Source organism: Lepisma saccharinum, chromosome 7, assembly GCF_977018435.1.
Source record: "Lepisma saccharinum chromosome 7, izLepSacc3.1, whole genome shotgun sequence".
In the NCBI taxonomy this organism is placed as follows: Eukaryota; Metazoa; Arthropoda; class Insecta; order Zygentoma; family Lepismatidae; genus Lepisma; species Lepisma saccharinum.
This window is the reverse complement of record NC_139235.1, coordinates 35,413,112-35,436,362: the sequence shown is the minus strand read 5'-3', so window position 1 is coordinate 35,436,362 and position 23,251 is coordinate 35,413,112. Positions and strand designations below refer to the sequence as shown.

Here is a 23,251-nt window from a genome sequence, read left to right as displayed (position 1 = left end):
GATCTTACATCTATATTTTCATAATTAAATATACAAAGTTTATTATAAGAAATACAGTAACAGTAATCAAAAACTTACACTTAATTTCTAAAGACTGTAACTGAGTTATATTTCAAAGAGATAACTGTAATTGAGTTACTCTTGGACAACGTAACTGCAACTCGGTTATTTATTATTATTATTATTATTATTATTATTATTATTTTACAAAAATAGCTTTTTAAACACTGCTTTCCTTTCCACGTGCACAGGAGGTATCTCTTTAGAAATGACAATACAGCTCTTGGCAGAGAAACTCTGTGATCATTGTTGCGACAATAAATCCTCGGAAACACCAGTGCTGTTGCATCATATACCCAAAATGTGACGTAGATTCAACGAAAACAACGAAACCTTGAAATTGCGAGCGTTCTCTTGCCAAAATGCCCTCCTCTTCTTCGCAGTTCTCGAAAAGTAAGCACGACGTTCTGATTCATGTACTCTGGTGTTGTTTCTGTGCTTTGTCCATTTCCGGTAGGACGTGTTTATCCGTGGCTCGAAGTGTTAAGGCATGTAAGCATTCCTTAGTTTGTCCAGAGATTTGAGGAAAGGGTTCTCTTCGTCTGTCAGTGTACAGAGATTTGCTTCTGGACATGAACAACCATATCTCGGAGGCGTGTGCACTGCTTGAATTTAGAGGATGTGCTTGAGAGTGGAGCACTGACGGTGCCAAGTGATCTAGTATGTCTGTCAAAGATTTGGGTGGGCCTCATCTTCAATTATAAATTAATTTCGATATTTTCATTGCCATTACGTGATCCAAACAGGAATTTTATTAACTAATAGGTGCATATAGCACCGTACCATGAAGGCACATTTAGGGGATGTGAGGATAGGGCTTAACATATTCTCGATCTCGGCCATTCTGGAGGTGATGTGATCAGCAGCACGGTCCATTCTCCTTTACCCCCTCAGGGTTACCCCCAGGAACTTATTGATTTGAGGTTGGGCGAGCCCTAGGAAGATTAAATATTGGATTTAAAAAACGGTTCCAATGGAAATATGTTAAATTTTACGTTTGATTATATTCCATAACATGATATACAATAGTAATAATGAAAAAATATAAATGTATCAAGAGTAATGTATTAATAGGAAATATGTAAGATACGAGGGTTGGAGCATTAATAGTGACAACATATCTGTAGGATCACAACGATATGTAAAAGATTTATTCCGCTTACGGCACCTGCTACTGTGATACATTGCACAAAACCCTCTGTACTACATGCGACTGCGCAGGAATCAGAAGAACATGGGGTGTTACTGCTAATCGTGATGTTTCTAAATTGGAACAGGGATGTTGGATACACATTCAAAGTTCCAGGGGTCATGCTAATTCATGTCATGTACGATTCCGGAACAGATAAAGCTGTAGGCCTAATTCAATCGTTTTTCTGTCATTTTAAGCAGTTTCATTTCCTTAAAACGTTTTCCCGAGATCAAAGTGAATTATTGATTTATTTTGTTTATTTTACTTCGGTTTTCTGCCAGTTTTGACTAATCGGGAAGATGAGGACGAATGGTGAATAGTGCTGATATTGATAAAGGGGAAATCACAAACACATAAGGACAGCATACAACACGGAGGATTATACTGATCGTAGGTCCAGACACCAAAGCCTCGCTAGTCTACAAAATGCAGTCAAGTGAATTAACTAATACCACAGCGTACTATAATAGATTCACGGTGGTTTCAATTCCTTCGTGCAGGGAGATGATGTATACAGAAGTTTCTAAATACGAGTTTCTCTGAACGGTAACGTGTTGAGTTGGTGTTTTAAGTCCACTTTATGCACAGTAAGGCTAATCGGGACTGGACCTACAGTTTAAAGTGGGATCCGAAACATATGTGCCTCCACCGGGTATCGAACCCGCGACTCCTTGATTACAAGGCGACGACGCTAATAATGTGTGTATTAAATTATTCACAAGGTACAAGGGGTACAATTCGGATCAAAGGATTTAAGGATACTGTACATCTTCACAAAAATTTGGGGATACAATGTATTCTTGTAACCCCGTTGCTGCACCACTGGGCTCTAAAATTGAATCAAACTTTTCAATTGTAAATAATTTACAATGTACTGTAGGGTTGTTGCCACACGCCTGTTGTTATCGTGAGATGCCCAGTGCAAAATAATTGAAGTAGCACTTTAAAGTTACCGGTATATTTAAATAAACAACGTCTTCGGTTACTGATGTAAACAAATTATACTCTCGCCGCTTCGGGTAGGAGGGATTCTAATGTTGCCGCTTGTTTCCCAAACAGGAGGGCAGCGGTAGGCCTAATTGGCTGTTTTGACAGCAAGTTTCCTCGTAGGTAAACGCGGCAACAGCGGGTCACTGCCATAAAGGCGGTCCCCGTGCCGGTTCTTAGCTTGGCCGGACATTATATGCGAGAAACAGCGAGGCATTGATTGCCCTGTGACAAAGGCGTCGCTCTGTATCGGTCTCGAAAGTCAAATTATAGCGGCGATGGGACTTGACGCACTGGCCACTCTTCACTCAAGCACAATTCGCCTTGCATTGCAGGGCTTTGCGTCACGGTAATATGTAATTTACGGTAATATTACTGGCGTCTTAGCTGCCGGTGATTTCACCATTAAATAACGGTCATTTTTCTCTAACATTGCATCTGAAAGTAGATAAAGTATATTTTTACGATTTTCCCTTCCACAGAATACAAAGTCCTGAGTAAACTCGGCGAAGGTTCATTTTCCGAAGTCTTGAAATGCCAAAATAGAGATTCCGGGATTTTCTACGCTTGCAAAAGGTTGAAGAAAACGTATCATAGGTAAGTGATACACAAAGGTTCTCACTTTTCAGACATTGCTTTAGTTCTATGCTTTAGCGTAGCATTGAAAAGCACAGTCAGCCTAAACGAAATGAGCACCAAATTGAACGAGTCACAAATGCTGCTCGTATTCTCATTGAATGATGAAAGCAGAATTCCGATTTTCTTTCTTTCATTAGCTTACATTAACTTAGTTCCGACAAATTGTGCTAATAAGGAATTCACCTTTATAATTTCACTTGTGCCAAAATATTGATTAAACGTTTTGAAGCAAATGATGACTTCTACAGTTAGAGAGCTGTATCTTTGCGGGTGGCCTTGGCTATTCCACGCAGAGATAAATATTTCAGTACTTGCCACCTACTCGCAGTTTGGGTGGTCGGCAGCTCTTACAGAGCAACAGAAGAACGATGACCAGTAACTACGACAGCCTGTAGATTCTCCCCTCGCTACTGCGCAGAAGGGCTGGGCAGGGTTCAGCCGCAAAGATACACCTCGTCAACTCTAGCACAGAACGAGATACGTGTAGTTTTCAGAACAGAAATAAAATATATTCCTTTTGATTAAAGCCTGTTGTTCTTGTCCTTCACAGTTCAAACCAGATAACGGAAATTCCGGAGGTAGTGGCTGTGAAGAAAATGAGTCCACACCCTAACATCTTGCATCTGATCGACTCACATTAGTAAGTTTCTGAACATGTACAGTCACCGTCAATAAAAGGTAACGCCTAGAACCTGAAATACTCGGTTCCCTGTAAAGTGTCGTGTGTGTTGCCTAACACTGCGGCGGTGGTACAAGTTGTCATTGGAAATTTGCTATTAAAATCCACTTATCGCCGTGGAGTTAGGCAACACACATAACGCGTTGCATGGAAGCAGGTACTTCAAGATCTAGGTGTCTCATTTCTTTTGCTGGTGACTGTACAACGCTAGAACCCAGTAGGCTAATAGGCATGTGTTGTGGCAACGTAGTGTGTAAGGCAAACTAGTGTTGCCACCTCTCGTATAATTATTACAAATATATTCTCTATTCGCTGTAAGAACGAAGTCTTCCACTTCCAAAGATGTTAAGGTATTTCAGAAACTATTTACAAAAGGAAGGAAGGAAAAGAAAAATATCGCCTTGTAGCCTAATTTTAGATGACACGCTTTTGCAATCACAAAAATGCAATGCTTAAAAAACAATTTTCAGAAAACCATTTTGTAAGTACAAATACAAATGTAGGCTAATTAATAAATAAACTAAATTCCTAAAAGTATAGACTTAATCATTTCTGCTTTCCCACTCGATTCCGAGACATTAGTGCGTCCCGAAGAAACTTTTCGGGACAAATTATACCATTCCGGGACTGTCCTGGAAAATCCAGGACGTATAGCAATGCTACGGTAGAACCATTTTATTACAAAGTGGTGACAATCCCATTTGAAACATTGTTGCGATTAGTTTTGCTGACCATAAAGTGGACTACTTAGCTTGAATCGAAAATATCTTCAGATATTCCACCAACACAAAGTTGAGTAGCTTATAGACATCACACCTATATATGGAAGTTATATCTTTCACATCTAACTCTGCAATATAAGTTAAACTTTTTCCTGAATTATTTTACGATTCATATAAAGTTATTTGTTTATAATTTTCAATGTATTATTTTGAGCGAGAGCTAATTTGTGAATTTACTACTAGAAATGTTTGCATTATCTGTACTTGCCCTATGAACACTAGCACCATCTGGCACGTGAGCTTGGAATTAGATTTGTAGTGATCTAGTGCTTTCATCTATCGTCGGCGGATTGAACTTTCAGCAAATTAATCGTCTGTAGCAATGTTTATGCAAAGAAATCAGTGGCCTTTTAGCCGTTTCCTAGTAAGTATCCACACTCCACGATTGCACTGTACGTAGGGCTTGTGCTAAAGGACATACAAATAATGGGATTGTAAGTTTTCTTCGAAATACGCTGCCGACTGTTTGTCTGAAACGGTTAAGAGGACGATTTTCGATCTTCACAGGTGTGTGTGTGTGCACACCCTCTGTTGCTCACTCTGCACGTGCATACGAGAGCGCTCTTCCACACGGCTGTTTCACAAGGCCGGATCTAATAGAAGTATTTAAATAGGACATAGTTAATCAACTAACCCTTCTCTTATCGTTTCAGTGATCCGCAGCAGGGACGTGTGACGCTTGTCTTTGAAGTGATGGAAATGAGCCTGTACGATCTCATCAAGACTAGAAAAAGGTAAGAATAGAAATAAGTTTTCATAATGTTCATTCATCAAACATTGACCCCGTTGGTTTTATTTTATCCACCAAAATTATTCTTAACTACTTGAACACGCCTGACTCCGTCTTAAAAACAGAATGCAACTGAGCTCTGACGTAACAATGAGCATAATACCAGTGTTGCCACAAGGTGAGAGAAAATGCCTCTTTTCAGGTGAAAAAAATCCCCCTTTCTGTTCATTTCTCCTTCGCCTTAGAAAAACTGATCATAAAACCGCCACATGATTAATAATAATAACCAACCATTAATTTTCATAAACATTGGACGATTTCAGCAAAAAATAGCATATCATTTAGATTACAAATATGAAACTGCAAACTTGATAAAAACATATGTTTTCATGACAAAAGTTAACATTATATATATATTTAAGCTACTGTTCTTTTCGAGGGTAGAGGGCGATAAATCATGTGAAGAGAGAAAGAAAGAAAAACTAATATTTCCATTCAACTTGATAATTAACCCTCAACGTGGGCAGGAAGTAGTTATTCTGAAATTTTGCAGAAGGAAGTTCTGTGAATTTATTATATGTGAGTGAATATTACGTAAAGTCGTAGTTAGAGCTTTTGATTAGGTGTTCATAAAGTTAAAAATAAGACAGAAATCATTTAGAAGGTTTGAAAATTAACTACAACGGCACAAAAAACGTTTTTCGAACGCTCTACCTAAGATAATTATACTAAAATATATGATTTCTTATTTTAATTCACGCTGGGTAATTGATTGAGACAATACTGACCGTAATAATGAAACTTATCAAAGTTTTCCTTGAAATAATAGTAACGTTAATTGCCTCTGTTAAAGGACCTCCCGGTGTAGCAGTGGTAGCGCCATCGCCTTGTAATCAAGGGGTCACGGGTTCGATACCCGGTGGAGGCACATAGTGGATTGGATCCCACTTTAAACTGTAGGTCCAGTCCCGATTACGAAACACCCTTGCCAATGATGCAATAGAAAACATGTTAAAAAGGAAAATCCAACATGAGGAAAGTAATAAAGAAAATACAGCTAAGAGATTACCTACCCCACCCTTACTGAAACTGAACCGTTGTAAATATTTATATACATTCTCTTGTTTTGATATCCGAATTCCCAGTAAATTATTCCTAGATTAATGCTATTTGTTGTTGCCGAAAGTTACATAAGTAACCACACACTATTCTTGTTTGAATTGTTGTTTTAATTCCACTTTATGCACATAAAGGCTAATCGGGACTGGACCTATAGTTTAAAGTGGGATCCGAACCACTGTGCCATGTGCCTCCACCGGGTATCGAACCGTGGACCCCTTGATTACAAGGCGACGACATTACCACTGCGCCGTCTGGGAGGCCCACATACTCTATTCTTATTACATTGACAGTATTTCGGCTTCTTGTGTTCCTAAAAATTCTGCTTTTCATTTCTACACAAACACAGTGGCCATTATCATCTGTCATACGTGCTTTGATGTATTATTCTTGGTACTATTGAGAGGAAATATGGTGTGGCATCCCTTTGCATCTCTCTGGTTGCGCTCATGCTTACAGCACGACTTCGCGTTACAATTTGTCTAGACAAAAGACGGGCAATTTCTAGCTTTTCGCCGCTCTAAGGAGTATTCTGTATCATCTCGGTTGAATCTAAGAATTTTTCTCAGGGGGCAGAGTCATAGATACGTTTATTATTATTATTATTATCATTGCTATTGTTATCATTTTTAGTTACTAGTACTATTACTTTACAAATCATACAATTGCATTGAAAATACTTTGGATTTGTATATAAGTTCAGACTCGAGTCTATTATTTAGATAGAAAGTGGATTCGCCTTTCTTCGTTTCAATAAACATCTAGCCTATCACTTTGTTGATGAACAGTTCTTTGTCTTTTTGTACTTTTTCACAATGCACAGATATCAATCAGAGCCAGAGACCACTTAATCTACTGTTCTTCATTATACCTCTGATCCAGGGTGCGAAATCCTGGAAGGGGGGACAGGGAGATTCCCCCCACCTACAATCCTGGCCTCAAAAATTTCCCCCACCAAAAATTCCCTGGGGGAGAGTTTTTGTTATAATAAACAAAAGACAAGGAATTACTTTTAATTCCCAATACGTATACTATACTAAGAATAATATCGAAAACACACACAAATTAGTGTGGTTGTCATGAATGCATTCTCTCTCAAGAGATCATTAACAAATCTACATCAATACGCACAACAAAAGTAAAATAAGAATGCAACAAAATAATAACTATGAAATCTAATTGATATATATTAACATAAAGCAAAAACAAAACAAAAACTTACACATAATAAAACCACTTCAACTACTATTTCATAATTTTAACACCAGTTACTAAAGGAATAAGTTAGCTGCTTTACAATATCTGATATGTATAAACGTAACAAATTAATTTCCTTTATGTAATTAATAATAATAATACATTTTTAATTGAGTGATTTAATTTTACTTTTAATAATACACATATGTGGGGGAGGGGGTGTGTAGATTAAGAACTTTCTCCCCCAACCAGTTTTCAATGATTTCGCACCCTGCTCTGATCCATTATTTTACGTGCCGAAGGATACTGTAAAATAATAATAATAATAACAATAGTTGCTGTAACTTACGGCCTGTAAGGCACAGAAAACAATACTTTTTGTTAAAAAATATCGCTACAATTTCGCCATTCTAATTGCATTTCCCTGCAGAAATCTCAGGAGGGGAAAGTGCCACCCCTGCGGGCGGGCGCCCTTGGTTGTATCGTCCTCCATGATGAATCCAGTCATGCACAAACTTACTTATTTAGACTATCCAGAGAAAACAACAGGATAATTTGAAAGAATTGTTTGATCTCTTTAACAGCACCAAAGGCCTTCCAGAAACGCGAGTGAAGAATTATATATTCCAGCTCCTGAAAGCTTTGGAACACATGCACAAGCATGGGCTATTTCATAGGGATATCAAGCCGGAGAACATTCTACTCAAGGTAAGGGTTGAAATTAGGCAAATCTCACTTAAGAACTGTAAATAGAGGAAAAGCTACTAAATAGGTCACAAAACGTTATGGGATGGTTGATGATGGTAGTGTTTTTAAAAGTTGTCAGTAGATGGCAACACAACTGTTAGCAACTGTAATAGAGAATTCTCGTGGTTTATTCTAAAGCGTTATGCATGTTCACTCCAATTTTAAAATGTGCTTATGTGGCTGAAAAGATATAGCGAAGACGTTGATCCTGATTGCGAATTTGGTTGTTTTTTTATGCTAAGAGTATCGGGGTACTCTCAAAGCAATAGGATAAATACATTAATAGGTGAATATTAGGTTGGGACATGGACATATGCATCTGCAGCGAGATCCTCAACGCAGTCCTCCAAAAATTATTTTGATAGTAATTGATTTTGATTTGAATGATTAGAAAGCAAGGCCACGGTGTGGGACAATATTACTACATATTCTATTATCAGCAAGGAAAAATATTTCGTCTCATCCTTGGCCTCGAGACTAACCTCCGCCGACCCTGTGGCCGAGTGGGTAGCACATCGCGCTGCGACGCCAAGGGTCCCGGGTTCGAATCCCGGTCGGGCTTGGTTGTTTGTGAATGTCCATTCATCAATTTCATCATTTCATCACTCATCCCCATCTTCGCAAATTATCCAAGAGGCACAAAACGCGAAGTAAAATAAACTAAATCAATCAATCAATCAATCGAGACTAATCTCCGTCTCATAGGCATAATAGTAAATCAGGCCTATTATTTTCCAAACTTTAATTCAAATGGTTTACACTAATAACACTAGATGTCACGCAGATTGTTATGAAAGCGAAATTGATCGTCTATTTGGAACAAATGAAATGTATTTAATAAAGATCAAAACAAAATAGAAGTAAAAAATAGTATGGTTGACGTGAAAAACTTTCTGTCTACAAAACATTCTGGAGATGTTCTATTTGGCATTATTTTTAACAAGTCTTATTTTAATTTTAGGATAATAAAAACTCATTAAACATGCGTTTGCTTAATCTTGATATTGTAGCATTGGAAATAACCTTTACACTGAGAATTTAAGGTTGTAACAGGAGATATTGCCCCAATGATGGGTTTTCCAAGATCGATTTTTCGGGTGGTTTATGTTAAATTTTGTGATAGTCAGTGTAGAAACAGAAAGTGTGAGCAACCGTCTCCGACCCGGGGAGAAAGGAGGGGGTTAAACTTCAAACTGGAAAACATATGAAATTCTAAATAGAATGAAATCTTTGTAAACGTTTTCGGTATCGCTAGAGTCAATCACAATTTACAGTTCCGAATCAATGGAGTAGGCCGCCATATTTGGCCCAAGGTGGCGGCAAAACATTATTTTCTTGTTATCGTATTTATCATTATGATATCATAATTGGTGTTACTACTGGCCAAATGAAAAATTAATCATAATCATAAAAAAATATGTATTTTCTAACTGGCAACAAATAAAACCTTTACTCCTTGCATCTCTGTTCTAGAATGACGTTCTGAAGCTTGGAGACCTAGGTTCGATTCGAGGCATCTACAGTCGGCCGCCATACACTGAATACATCTCAACCCGCTGGTACAGGTCTCCGGAGTGCTTGCTGACCACCGGCTTCTACGGCCCCAAGATGGACATCTGGGCCGTGGGCTGTGTCTTTTACGAGATATACACGTGAGTGCCGGAAACGATGTAGAATTGTGAACAATCTTAAGCTTAATGGCCACTCAGACGCGGAGAAACGCAGCAACAGCGCTTCTGTTGTCTGCTTCTATTGAAATCAAATGGTGTAACGCCCACGACAGGGAAACGCGTGGGACCGAAGCGGGAATTTCCGTGCCAGAAGTCTGGAGGTTATCTTTAGGTTATCGCCCACTGAGACGCCGGAAAAGGGTCTGTTGCCACGCCTCAGTGGGCGTCAAGCTTTAGTCGAACTTGCTCTTTCTTCCTTATGCCGAGAAGAAATTGGAAAGAAACTTTTAAGAAAGAAAGAAATGCGTGAGGAATTATATATTAATATCCTGGAAAATTCCAATCGAGTTGCAAACGCCACTGATAAATGGCCTCCACGTGAAGGTTTTTCCGCATGAAACAAAATTGGTAGAGGAAATGACCGAAACATTTGGTACAAATCCTCGAAAATCTTGCCAGTGTGGCCAACACATAGAAAATTCACTGAAGTTTGAAAGAAAATGAGAAAAGAAAATTCGACCAAATTAACTGTTGAAGAAAATGACCAGAAATGCACAAGGAATAACATATTAAAAATCTCACAAAAACTCAATGGAGTTCTATTCGCCATATTGGAAAATGCTTGACACCAACTTTGGACGTTATTTCTCATAATTTATTTTATTGTTTCCTTACTTCTCCTCTTTTCTGTATTCATCAGAATCTCTTCGCTGACTTCCCCATAACGTATGGTTTAGATTTGATTTATTTTACTTCGCTTTTTGTGCCACTTTTGGTTAATTTGCAAAGATGGGATGAGTGATGACCTGATGAATGGACACTCACAAACATTCATGCCCAGGCCGAGATTCGAACCCGGGACCCCTGGCGTCGTAGCGCGAGGTGCTAACCACTCCGCCACGGAGGCCGGCCAGCCTGGAATAAAGAAATATTACTTATTTTATTATTTCCTTCTCCCTTTTATTTCCATTCCTTTATCCTTTCTTTCTGTTCTTGTAATTTCAGATTTTAATATAGGCTATGTTTCTGTGTCAGTACTTCTTTTCCTGTTATTTCCTCTCTTATTTTTAATCTCGCTTTCTCCTCTCATCTGTCTCTTACTTCTTCGTTCTTCTTTCTCTCTCTCTCTCTTTCTCTTGTTTCCTTACTCCTACACCATTCTCTATCCCCATTTTTTACACACGTGGGCTTTAAAAGTGGCAACACTGTCAGGAAGAGGTGAAAACACCGTGCATATGCTATCAGGCAGTGAGGGGCCTAGGCCGCTGTGTAGAGTGCCAAAAGTGGTCGGTGCAGCGAGTGCTGTTGTGTATGTACGAGCCATGTTGTGTACTGCCCTAAAACATGTTTACAAAGGTAAAACAGCGATTTTGGATCCAAATCCAGGTGACCCGTGGAAAAATGCACGATAATGTCAACAAGACTTGCATGAAACTTGTAGCAACAATACCTAGCCGTATCTGATGGTTACACAATGGGTAAGTGCATTTCTTGAGGAGGTTGGGATGTGTCAGTGAGAACATGAGGACAATTGCATCATACTGGGTTACCTATGTTGTCACCATTGGGCATAACAATGCTCCATTTCATTCATTGATTTTGAGTCCTTAAAGTAAAGCAGTGGCTAACGCCATCGACCTGTAATCAAGAGGTCCAAGGTTCGATTCCTGATGGAAGCACAATAGTTTCGATTGAACATTAAACTGTTCCTAGGTAGTTGTACCGATTAGCCTATTGAGCATGCAGTAGATATAAAAAAACATGAGTATGACGTCCTGATAATCCAGTTACTGTCCGACTGCGGAAGGCGAGACAAGCTCAAGAGGACAACTTTACACTCGATAGGGGAAGCAGGGAGAAACATGAACAAAACACGCTGTTGGTTTCAGATCAGTATATCGTTTGCATGCGTTCTTTTCTTCATTATTGCTCGCTTTGTTATGCTTGTGCAACGCAATTTTCCGGCGACTTTACTGTGAATGTTGTTTAAGCAACAGACGATATTCACAAAACCTGGTTCCCGTATCCGTTCTTCTTGCAACCATCACCCCTATTTTGGCACTTGACTCGTCCAGTTTGCGCATGCGCACTTGCGAAAATGGTCGCCATTAACGAACATTAACAGGCATCTGCGCGATCTTAAACCATGCTGAGTTTCACTCTACTGTGCATCCTTCCTACAGAATTAAGTTCAATTCAATTCAATTCAATTCAAATTTTCTTTATTAAAGGGCGAGGTTCAGCCTGTGGCTGTTCTCCCACCTAACCCCGTTGACATTTACCTAGTATACATAAACAAAATCATAAAAAAAGAGAAGAAAATACAATAAAATAAAAAAAATTAAAAAATGGTTACAAGGAAAGAACAAAGATGAGATTTTAAAAAATCAAGACAACACGTAAAAATGAAAGAGAAAAAAAAAACACATTCACACATACACATTAAAACACACATACTAAATATTTCTGAGCAGGACATTCACGCACGGATGTTGAGATTGATGTACATGATTATGCTAGTTTGGTGAGGTACGATAGAACAACGCATACGTAAATATTACAATATAGTTGTAGAAGGATTGGATTGGATTGGCGAGGCTCGTATGTAATCTAAACTGTATTGTGTAGTGTTACTCGTGGGAGCTTGAACAGAGATATTGCAGTAAAGCTGTGTTTCGGCTGATCTGACCATAAAAAAAATTGATAAACGGTACCTGCGAGAGTCACAATATTGGAACCACAATATTGGCATCCCACAAGTAAAAAAATCGAATAATATTATGTCAATTATTTGCAGATTATATCTAACTTTATTTCTACATGGTATTTATGGTAAGACAAAAGGTAAGTTAAATATTATCTAAGTGGTTTTTCATGTCTATATGCCTGTAACGTGGCTTGGAATTGTCATAGTCTCCTTCTATCGTAGGCTACGGCCGCTCTTTCCTGGAGCCAATGAGGTCGACCAAATCGACAAGATCCACGAGGTCCTCGGGACGCCTAATCCTCGACTCCTGGCCAAGTTCACACGGCAGTAAGTGCTCAGTACCATCAGTTTGTTGGTAATTGTAGAACTGATATTTTGGCCTTGGATATTTTTCATGATTCAACTGTTCATGAAATATAACCGGAACCATCTTATTCTTAAATGAGATAACGGAAGATTCTTGTCATATTAGCAAACATAATATGGATGCAGTGACGTACCTACATGCTGGCAGGAATGACACTGTAAAGCGGGCTCCTTACACTTTGCAGGGTGTCTTTTTTTTATGGCATGATTTCGTAGAAGCCGTTTAAATTAAGAATCGCTTTTAGTTACTGCTTTACAGCTTTCATTCCAACACCCCGCAATTTCTGTTCCTATTTAGGTTGCCTTGCGTGCGTTTACTACCTCCCGAACAAAATCCCCTTGAGGAAATAATTGAAGGCCTCTGGTGTAAAACATGGTAAGTGACATTTTGGTCATTTCTGAGTTGATTAAGAAAAAAACGTTAGAAGCCATACTGTAGATAAATTATTTTCGTGTTGTGTTTACCAATTTCAGAAGGCTTCACTGAGTCCAATGCAAATTGTATGACATAGCAATTTCACTGAAAGATTGAAGGATGGCATATTTTACTTTGGAACTCAAAAATGACCAGAATGTCACTTACCATGTTTTGCACCAGAGCCCTTCAATTGAGTGAATATACAGAGTGGCTCAAAAAGTCACTTAACACCCCCCGGTACAAGGCCACTGCAGCGCGCAACATGGAAATGGTGATGAGTGATGACCAATCGTTATCAGGCCAAGGGGGAACCACATTGACGACACCCGCGCGGTCGGCGGCCATCTTGATGTCCGCCATCTTGAATTCAACTTCAAACTTTTAAATGGGAAGGGGGTGATATGATATATCAAATCAGGCTAGAATCTCACGAGAAATGCAATGTTGAAGGTTTTTTCGACGTATCTTTAACCAGTAAAAAGTTATGACTGAATTATTGTACCAATTTGCTCCTTTTCGAGGTGTTAGAAAAATGCCTTAAAATTTGTTTAGCGCATCGATAATGCATCGAGATCAAAGTGACGTCTAGGGAGAGAAATTCGCATGCCATTGCACACGATTTTAATCGGATACATCCACCAAGAGCTGCGCATTATGAATGGTTGTTGCGAACAATTTACAGTGTGACGCTTCCATTGAATTAAAAGTCCCTCACAGTGACAAGGCTAATGTTTATGTTCATAAGGAAGTTCATAAACAGAATATTCGATACTTTTTATCTGATAACCCAATTTCGACAGATCAAAGCTGAATGGTTAGTGCTGGTAAGTTAATGGTGTGGCGTGCTGTGTGGAACAAGATTGGTTAGTCAATTTTCCATCAACGGAACCTTAAATGCTTAGGGCTACTTGGATTTGTTAAATAAACATCATCCTTGCTTATGGAAGAAGGTACTTTTTACAGAGTTTTTTTTTCAATAGGGAGGAACACCAGAACACTATGGGAACGTTGTGAAGCAGTTTCTGTCCAAAGTTAGTTAGAAATTGACAGTGAAGATATCATATCAATCAGCGAATTGTAGCAAGCCAGAATTAATAACCTCTATCACCGGCCGTTGCTCTTTCAGGCATTCAAAGAATGCCATTTCAGTAATTAACAAATCTTCCTGGTCTATTGGAGTTAAGGTGCTGATCACCTGCAATGGCAGGCCAATGACCAAGGGATCGGAAGAAGGAATAAGTTAGAGAGCAACGGGTGGTGTGGGGTCCTTTGTCTGGAGTCTTGGAACGAGAAACAACTGGGGAGATTGAGCGAGCCAGTACGGATTGATTCTAAGAGATTTCTGCAGGAAAGTTCATCATCGGAGATAGACAGGTATTATCCTATTCCAACCATGTTAATCTAGACTTGAAGGTATAAATACAAATGCTTGTGTTTTGCAATTTCTAAGTGTGTAAAGTAACCTCTCGCCCATTACCATCAAGTTATCTCCCAGGGGCGAGAGCTCACCAATGAAGATGAATGATTAAGTGAGCTACATCACCCACCAGAATGGTTAAGGTTCTTGGTTTGATCCCACGTTCCTAGCAGAACGTTATGGTGCTGTATCTGGCAATTCCCAGAACTGTCTCCATAGGATGCATCAAAACGGTTTTACGCTGTTGTCAGTGTCCTTCACAAGTTGGATACTTGTAAAATCCAGTTCAAATAGGAACGTGTATAAAATTACCCGACTGTTCATAAATTTCACCGCTTGTTTCTTTTGGAAAAACACTGTGTGAAATATTGTTCTCGTTAACATAAGTAACGTTCGCGGCGCCACCAGTATTTGTCAATAGTTTATGCTTAAGAGAATTTCAATTTTGCTTCAGCTCCAGCAAGCAAGCAAGCTGGCACTATTCAAAATTATGTACTGCAAAATAAATTTCACATTTTTCTCTGTAGTTTGTATTGCTCTACATAGCCTATGTAGGCAATACATAGACATGGACAGTTGTGACTTGTAACAATTTCATTAAAAGTTAATGGGATTGTTACAAGCCAGAAGTCTGTGTACCAACGCCGCGCATAACGGAGAGAAGGGGAGAAAGCGAATGTGCGGAGCAAAGCAGTGGTAGCGGCTGGTAGTTGTAGCCTAGTTTTCCCTTGTCACTTGTTCTTTGGTCGGGTCCTCTCGAGTCGCTATTTGCGCGGAGGACTTGTTTTCTTTCCCTTGCCCACATACTCCTTGGAGAGAATGTAGGCACTCCTTCCTAGACAATAAACCAATGTAATCTATGCGGAGACAACACAAATAGACATAGATTTGTTGTACACGACATATCCTGACCGTGATATCATCTGCATATATTCCAGCAAGTCCAGGAACTGTGAGTTCCTTTTCCCGCCGAAAGAGGGCAATGGCCTGAAGCCTCTGACTCCTCATCTGAGCGAGAACGGGAGAGAGGCGCTGAAGCAGATGCTTATCTATGATCCAGATGCTAGACCCAACGTTCGCCGACTCCTAGAAAATCGCTATTTCTCCGAATTTAGGTAAGTGTTCTAGTTTCAGTTTTCGATTTTCTGTCCTCTAGATATACAAAATAGATATGTGCATATGTATACATGTACTTTAGCTATTTATGTCGCCTTCCCCCCCCCCCACCCATTGGCTGATTCGCAACGATGAGGATGAATGGTGATTAACTGAAACTGACGAAAGGACACTCATAAGGAAAGATTCGTGTCCACGCCAGGATTCGAACCTGGGGCCTTTGGTGGTGAGACCGTGAATCAACGCTCTCGGCTGCATAGTGGATTAATTGTAGATATGAATGTATATGTAGATTAGACTTACCGAGACGAGAATGAAACTTGACGAGAGACACCTGCGTAAAATCGAGACGATACGTTAATTACTTCAGTATGATATTTATTCAGACATACCAAGCAGGTATCTATAGTCCAAGCGTTTACTTCGTTAACGTCGAAGAACTAAAGAAACTAAACAGCGGGCGAGTTGTTTTCGTCCAATGACACTCAACCTTCAGCGAATGGGCGCAGCTGTCATTCTGCTCGTCTACTCCACGTGGAGTCTCAGTCACATGACTGCGGATGCGCTGTTGCCGTACTTTGCAACTTCAATGTGTAGACCGTGGGAAGGTGCTTATGTGCCGAGGGACAAGGTAGCGTAGAGTAGATGTGGAGAGTAGATGTGTGGCAATACTGTGCCTTGAATGTGATTGTTGCAGCTGGTGGGCGCGCTCCGTGGACTTCAAAGCCAGCCGGTCGTTAACGTAGCTAGCGCGTCGACTATACCTGACTATTTCTACATAGTACTCCTTGGGGCCTTCCCGATGGCGCAGTGGTAGCGTCCTCGCCTTGTAATCAAGTGGTCCCGGTGGAGGGACATAGTGGTTCGGATCCCACTTTAAACTGTATGTCCAGTCCCGATTAGCCTTTCAGTACATAAAGTGGACTTAAAAAACAACAATCAATCAATCAATCTACATAGTCCTCATATTTTACTTATTGTAATTGGATAGTTGATATAGTTCGTTAGCGGCAAGTGTGAACCTGTGGATCGTAGTTACATGCCTTCGCTATAATATTCCAGTTTCGAGGGTTCGTGGCGTCGAAACGAGGCGCCAAACAGAAAAAAAGGAACACCGAGTCATATAATGATGTCCGTGAAATGTGCCCACACTCTTAAACTGTTGGAAACCTTAATAAAGCCCATTGTACCACAGACATTCTTATTTCAGGGACCTGCCGAGAAAGCGCACTTACCAGGTCATAAACAAGATAGCTCACGAACTGCCAAGCAACTGGAGAAACCCCATTCGTAGCTACGTAACTACGGACAACAAGAGGGGCGTGAAGGTGCGTATTAGTTCTTTTCAGCAAATTACACGAATGTGCTGTTTTAACTCGTACACACTACCTTATCTTTTCTTGTACCCATTTAGGCTTTCCCGATGGCGTGGTTGTAATCAGGGTTGCTAAAGGTCCAGGCATTTTAAATAAATTCAATTCCGGTCCAGTAGAGAAAATCAGCAAGTGTAAATGGGTTCTGGACCGTAAAGAACCTTTTTATCTGTAACGTATTTCAATTCGGTCCAGGAACCCTTTTTTCTGAATGAATTTCAATTCGGTCCAGGAACCTTTTTTCCCACATCAATTTAAATACGGTCCAGGAAACTTTTTTCAGGAACAATTAAAATACTGTCCAGGAACTTTTTTTCAATGTAACAATACACAACTTGGACCGAATTTAAATTGTGCGAGAAAAAAAGGTTCCGGTCCTGCAGCGGAACCCAATAGAACCCATTACAATTTATGGGTTCCTGGACCTTTAACAATCCTGGTTGTAATGTCGTCGCCTTGTAACCAAAGGGTCCTGGGTTCGATACCCAGTGGAAGCTCCGATTCCCGATTAGTCTATCTTTGCATAAAGTGGACTTAAAACTCAAACCCTTATGCCCATTCAGTCAGGACAATAATGCAGAATGCTTCAAGCCTACTAACTTGTGTGAAGATGCTTAGACGCGCGAAAAGTTTATGCACACATGCAACATTCGCATTTTGCAGCTTGTCACTGAATAATTTCTGTGACTGTTCTCACCTGTGCAAATAGAAAGTAATGCTGATTAGGTTACACAAGATTAACAAGCACGTATTTCACTTTTTTGACAGGGTAACACAGATTTTCACCACTTCTCGGATTTGAGCTCTAAACGTAAAGTTTGACTACCCAGGCTAGTTTGTCAGGAGTCTATTTGATAGATATTTCGATAGAGTCCTCTTCGGTGAACCTGAACTATAGAACTGGCAGCGGAGAAAAATGTGCCCTGGCGTGCTCCGTAACACCCTACTATGCACACTAAAGTGGGAAAGAATTGAGTGGGAAGAATTTAGTACACTCTGACCAGTGAAACGTCGTGCACCATAAGATTACGTCTACATACGTTGTCTACATGTACATTACATTGGGGTGTAGTTTTCATAGACTACGCACACAATCTAAAGTGAATTAAAATTAATTTTCAAGGCATTCAAAAAGGAAAGTGATATTTTCAACTATATTGGTTCCTAACGAACTGACAAGAATCCTATTAACAACAAAATTTCTCTTCTCTTCTATCAAAATAGTATGCAAACAAAACAAACAAAACAAAACAAAGCAGATGGCAGTCGCGAGATAAAAGTTGTCTTTTCTCCATAAAACACTGAATATTTCCTCAGTTGCAGTTTTTCCTCGGTGAAAAATTGTTCGCAATTGTAACAAAGAGTATACAAAATTCTTCTGACACTTCAGCAACTGATGCGTAGTGTAATGTAATTTTGTCTTACTGGAACAGCGCCCTTTGCTAAGTCATCACCTTTCGCCAAGTTATTTACATAGACTACGTAATCTACGTACATAAAATAGTTTATGAGTACAACGTAGATTATTGTTGTTTACGTGTTGACTCTGACTCGCACCAGAGCTGCGAGCAAGCAGCTCTATCTAAAGTCGACGGTTTCTTTTCCAGCGCACAATTATCCAGAACGTTCCCGAGGAAATCTCCAGCATGTCCAGCGGCAGAACCGGATCCTCGATAGTCCTGAGGCCTCTGATCAAGAAGACGTCCCTGGAGAAGTCAATCTTGAAGCCTCCTTCGAAGAGAGCGGAACGACTCTCGCAGGATGCCGAGAAGCAACAGCAGCGCCACAAGGAGGTGGAGAAGATACTGAAGCAGAAGGCCATTGACAGAGTCCAGAGGTTCGAGGCTCAGCAGAGGCTGCTGAAGGCCAAGTGCGAGGCGTCCAAGAAGCGCCAAAACAACCCGTCCACCTCCAACCTGCCGAAACCCTATCTTCTCTTGAACGCGAGCCTCGACTGTTCGTCTCCCACCAACTCTGTGAGGAGCAGGAGCGTCATCACGATGAAGAGCTCGCCGACGAAGAGCTGCTGCTCTAAGATGTCCTGCGGGACGCTGCCGCCTCAGAGAAAGTCACCCGGAGGAGTCGACAGTCCTCAGAACAAGATGGAGATCTCGCCAAAGGAACAGAGTGCGGGCAATCCAAGCAGGTCAGTTGGCAACCAAGAGGTTCGCTGTGGTAGACGTATCACCATTAGAACGTTCTCATTGAGAGGGTCTTCATGAAACCACCCAAATGTCAACCTCTCTTCCAAGTAGTACACTCTTGACTGCACGTTGCAAGCTAACGAGGCTCTGGCATCCGGACACACAGACAGTATAATGCTCTGTGGAGATGGTATGGGTGTCATTTTACCAACTAATCTGATTTCCTTTCAACCTCATCTTCACGATTCGCCAATAGTGAAAGCGAAGTAAAATAGCAACAAGTCAATTAATCAACGTTCTCATTAGGCCATTTTTATGGCTTACTTGCTTTGAAACCTTTCTTAAATATTGCTCTTTCCTAGATCCTTGTAAGTGATGAATTCTGAGCTTCGTTTATTGACTGTAGTTTAATTTTACCTCCCCACAAGAACTTCTTTGCCCTCATCATTCTCCCTGCTCACCTTCCATTCTCCTTCTTCTTTTGTTTCTTTGTAGTACCTTCATATTTATGGAAGCTGGGCCTTAGTGCCTATTTGTATTTTGTTGTTGTTGCTATATTATACCAATGCCTTTATTTTTCTTTCGTAATTTCCATCTTCAGCATTCCTAATGGCGTAGTGCCCTAGACCAATTGACTATCTCTAATTTCTACTTTTTATTCAATCGCTTAGATCCAAGATATTATCAGAAGATCAGTCATCAAAAGTGAAGAAGAGCACGACTTCACTGAACGACAGAGGCCCTCTTAAAGACAAGACTGCACCAAACGAGAGACCACCACAAAAGGGCCGAGGAGCACCAACCACCAGCACCCAGTACATTTCCTGCATCCACGGTTGCCTCGGCAAGGATCGCTGCACCCAAAACGCAGGATCCAAATCTTGGCGATGCAATGCGAACTGCCACAAGGGAACGACCTTGAACCAGTCTGGCTCCCTCAGCAAGGATTGGAGACAGAGCAAGACCCAGTTGACGGACATGTGCCAGAAACTGAGTCTGAACTCCGTGCGCTTGAGCGGGAAACCCCCTGATGTTTCCAAGTCGAACCCCAAGCAAACGTTCCGCGTGTACAAGCGCCCCAGCGGCTCGTGCACAGACTCTGAAGACGTGCGTGAGCCAGTGCGTAGGGTGAGCGTCACGACGCAGACGAACCCCGTCGCCGAGCCAAACCGGAAGGGTCCGTCGATGAGAAGGATGCTTCCGACGATATCCGAGCGTCGTTCTTCCTCGTCGTCGGTCACAGATTGCATGTTGTGATCGTAGGTTCCTCCATTTGCCAATCCGCCACCGTCAAATAAATGCTTTGACAACGTCCTGTGTTTCGTCCAAATTCACATGTGTATTGTTCGTGTTTTGTGATTCTTGTCCTTTTTCTGTTTAGAACAATAAAATATTTTTAGGGTGATACAAACTGTTTTTTCCTACACCGCATATTCAACGACCTTGGTGGTATACACACGGGTTGGTCCATCGGAGACAGTGAAAGCTAGTGTTGCCCACGAGACGAGACGAGACGAGACTTTGGTCTGTCCCGTCCCGTCTCGTGAAAATGCTGTCTCGTCTCGAAAATATTCGTTTGTCCATTCTCGTGTCTCGTCTCGAAGGGTTCTGTCTCGTCTCGTCTCGTTCCATCTCGTTTTGTCCCGTCTCGTCTCGTAAAAGTGATCCGGGATATTATGCCAACAAACGTCAAAAGTAGCAGAAACACGAAATATTTTTCCGGAAAGTGGGATAAAGCTCCAAATATTTTACCCATTGCGTAGTGAGAATAAATAAGCTTCGTTAATGATGAGGACATTAATATTAAAAATGCAGTTTGTTGGTTACTGATTGCTAGGTATATTATGAAATCTACTTTGTGGTTTTTCTCGCTTCATACAACTGTCTATCCATCGTACATTTATACCAAGTTTGTTAGAACCTGTCCCGTTTCCCGCGCTAACGATCGCTCGACAGTTTTGGTGCCAATGAGAAGCGAGAAAAAAGTCGTCTCTTGGGCAACGAGGCGCGAATGGAAGCCAGAAGAGAGGAGCTTACGTAGATGTTGTTGCCACGTTGCGTATTTTAATTTGCTGCCTGGCTTTGGCTTTCCCCAGCACGGTGTTCAGGCGGTCTTCAGCAGCAACACCGCTTGGTTTATGCTAGAAAAGCCAGAGATCAGCTACCGCGGGAAGCCGGACAGGTTGTAACAAACACGGTATAAGTGAGTGCTCTTTTTCATTACTGCTATACCTTTTGGAAGTCGTGAAATATTTTCCAATAGACCTTCTTTCTTTCTGAATGTCGAACTTCCGTGCACTATGAAAATGTACATTTTTTCTTTAAATTCAAAGCTTGGCGCTGGGGAGCAACAAAAAAGTTTTTAAATGTGTAGTACGAACACAAAAGACTATTTAAAATTTCAATATTTAGTATATTACAAATAGAAAGCATTTATTGTTCTTAATATTGTTAAACATCTTCTATGACATAAGTTTCAAAAAGTGTTTCTTTGTGATATTGTGCTGTTTCTTATGCTCAGCTTATGACGCACATACTTCTTTGTTTTCCCTTTAGCCTCTAAGTCCGGTACCACCACCGTTTGATCTAATTTATCCTTCGGCAAGCACGCATCTAGAAATATATGTCGGGGGAGGGTGTCTGAGCCAAGTGTTTCAGAAAAATGATAATAATAACATTAACGACAACAATTAAGCAAATGTTTAAATTAATGCATTAATATGTAAATATGAAGACATACTTCATAGGTCTATTCACTTGAATATGTAAATTAATCAATTCTATTATTGTTATTGCATGACATGTTACAAAGATAGTAGAAGAATAGTAATATAACAGCACAAATATTAGCTAATATCTAGCTTACGTGTAGTTAAGATCGTCAAAATCTGCATAAAAACAGCTGTCCTGGCAAGAAAATTAATGTCAAAAAAGGTGATGAATTGAATATTTGCTGAATAACAAAAAAAGATGTTACATCCAGTTGACGAAAAACAAAGTTCCTGATTAATATTTTATGCTCATTATTATAAGTAGTAGCGTACATAAAACTTCATTGATACTGTCATTCAAAGCAGTATTATCCCAATAGAATCCTTATTTTCTAGTAAGTTCGGCAGGAATATGTAACCCTCGATTATGCTAAACAAATATATTTTTTGTTTAGCTAGAGCAAGGCCCCAGGAGGATGCAAGAAGCCTTTTCTGCAAAAGTGTATGTTTTACGAAGCGAAGAAACGTGACAAAACCACCACGTATGGAAGGCAAACCTGCATTAATTTTATATCGCACGTTTACAGAGCCGTGCCTCCTGAAGTTATAAAAATCCCAACTTCAATGATTCTTTTAGACATGCTATAGTTGAAAAAAATATGTTTAGATGCACCCAAAGTGCATCATTATCAGATTATGCATATAACGTGTTATTGGAATCAACATATTTGTGTAAATTGGGTGCCTCCCCGATGGCGTAGTAATAACGTCGATGTCTTGTAATGAAGGGTCAATGGAGGCACAAAGTGGATCGGATCGCACTTTAAACTGTAGGTCGGTTCGCGATTTAGCCTATTTGCGAATCAAGTGTACTTAAAAAAAAACAAAAAGAAACAATATCAACCTTAAGAATATTAGAATAAACTAATTCACCCGCAGGTAAGTCAAATTTCACATATCCTTCTTCATCCTCGTTCATAGACTTCCTGCAATACTCTTGTGTTGCATCCCACCAGGTGCGAAAAATGTGAAGTTATTATTTCCCCGTACTGCGTTATTTCTTTTCATAACAGTAAGGCTAAATTCTCGTTTTATCTGAACTTTTAAAAAATGTGCAAAATACGTCTCTATCTTTAAACAAATACCCTTTCCCATGTATGTGTAAAATAATCCCACTCTGTCTCAGAAAACCTCTTC

General features: G+C 40.2%; 1 protein-coding gene across 1 annotated transcript; it reads left to right on the top strand.

Moving 5' to 3' along the window:
* The first annotated feature begins 338 nt into the window (after positions 1–338).
* Positions 339–20,704, top strand: LOC145990192 (serine/threonine-protein kinase dyf-5-like). Its single transcript, XM_083125853.1, has 11 exons — positions 339–453; positions 2,722–2,836; positions 3,429–3,518; positions 4,993–5,073; positions 7,970–8,093; positions 9,606–9,784; positions 12,732–12,836; positions 15,649–15,825; positions 17,037–17,154; positions 18,807–19,345; positions 20,015–20,704. Exons 1-11 carry the CDS (start codon positions 423–425, stop codon positions 20,598–20,600), a joined length of 2,145 nt encoding a protein of 714 aa, XP_082981979.1. The 5' UTR covers positions 339–422; the 3' UTR covers positions 20,601–20,704.
* The last annotated feature ends 2,547 nt before the right edge of the window (positions 20,705–23,251 follow it).

Bases quoted from the DNA above. Each gene is read 5' to 3' on its own strand.
- LOC145990192 (XM_083125853.1), top strand. From the start codon at position 423: ATGCCCTCCTCTTCTTCGCAGTTCTCGAAAA. The intron at 454-2,721 runs GTAAGCACGACG...TCCCTTCCACAG, and splicing joins TTCTTCGCAGTTCTCGAAAA to AATACAAAGTCCTGAGTAAA. The intron at 5,074-7,969 runs GTAAGAATAGAA...TCTCTTTAACAG, and splicing joins CTCATCAAGACTAGAAAAAG to CACCAAAGGCCTTCCAGAAA.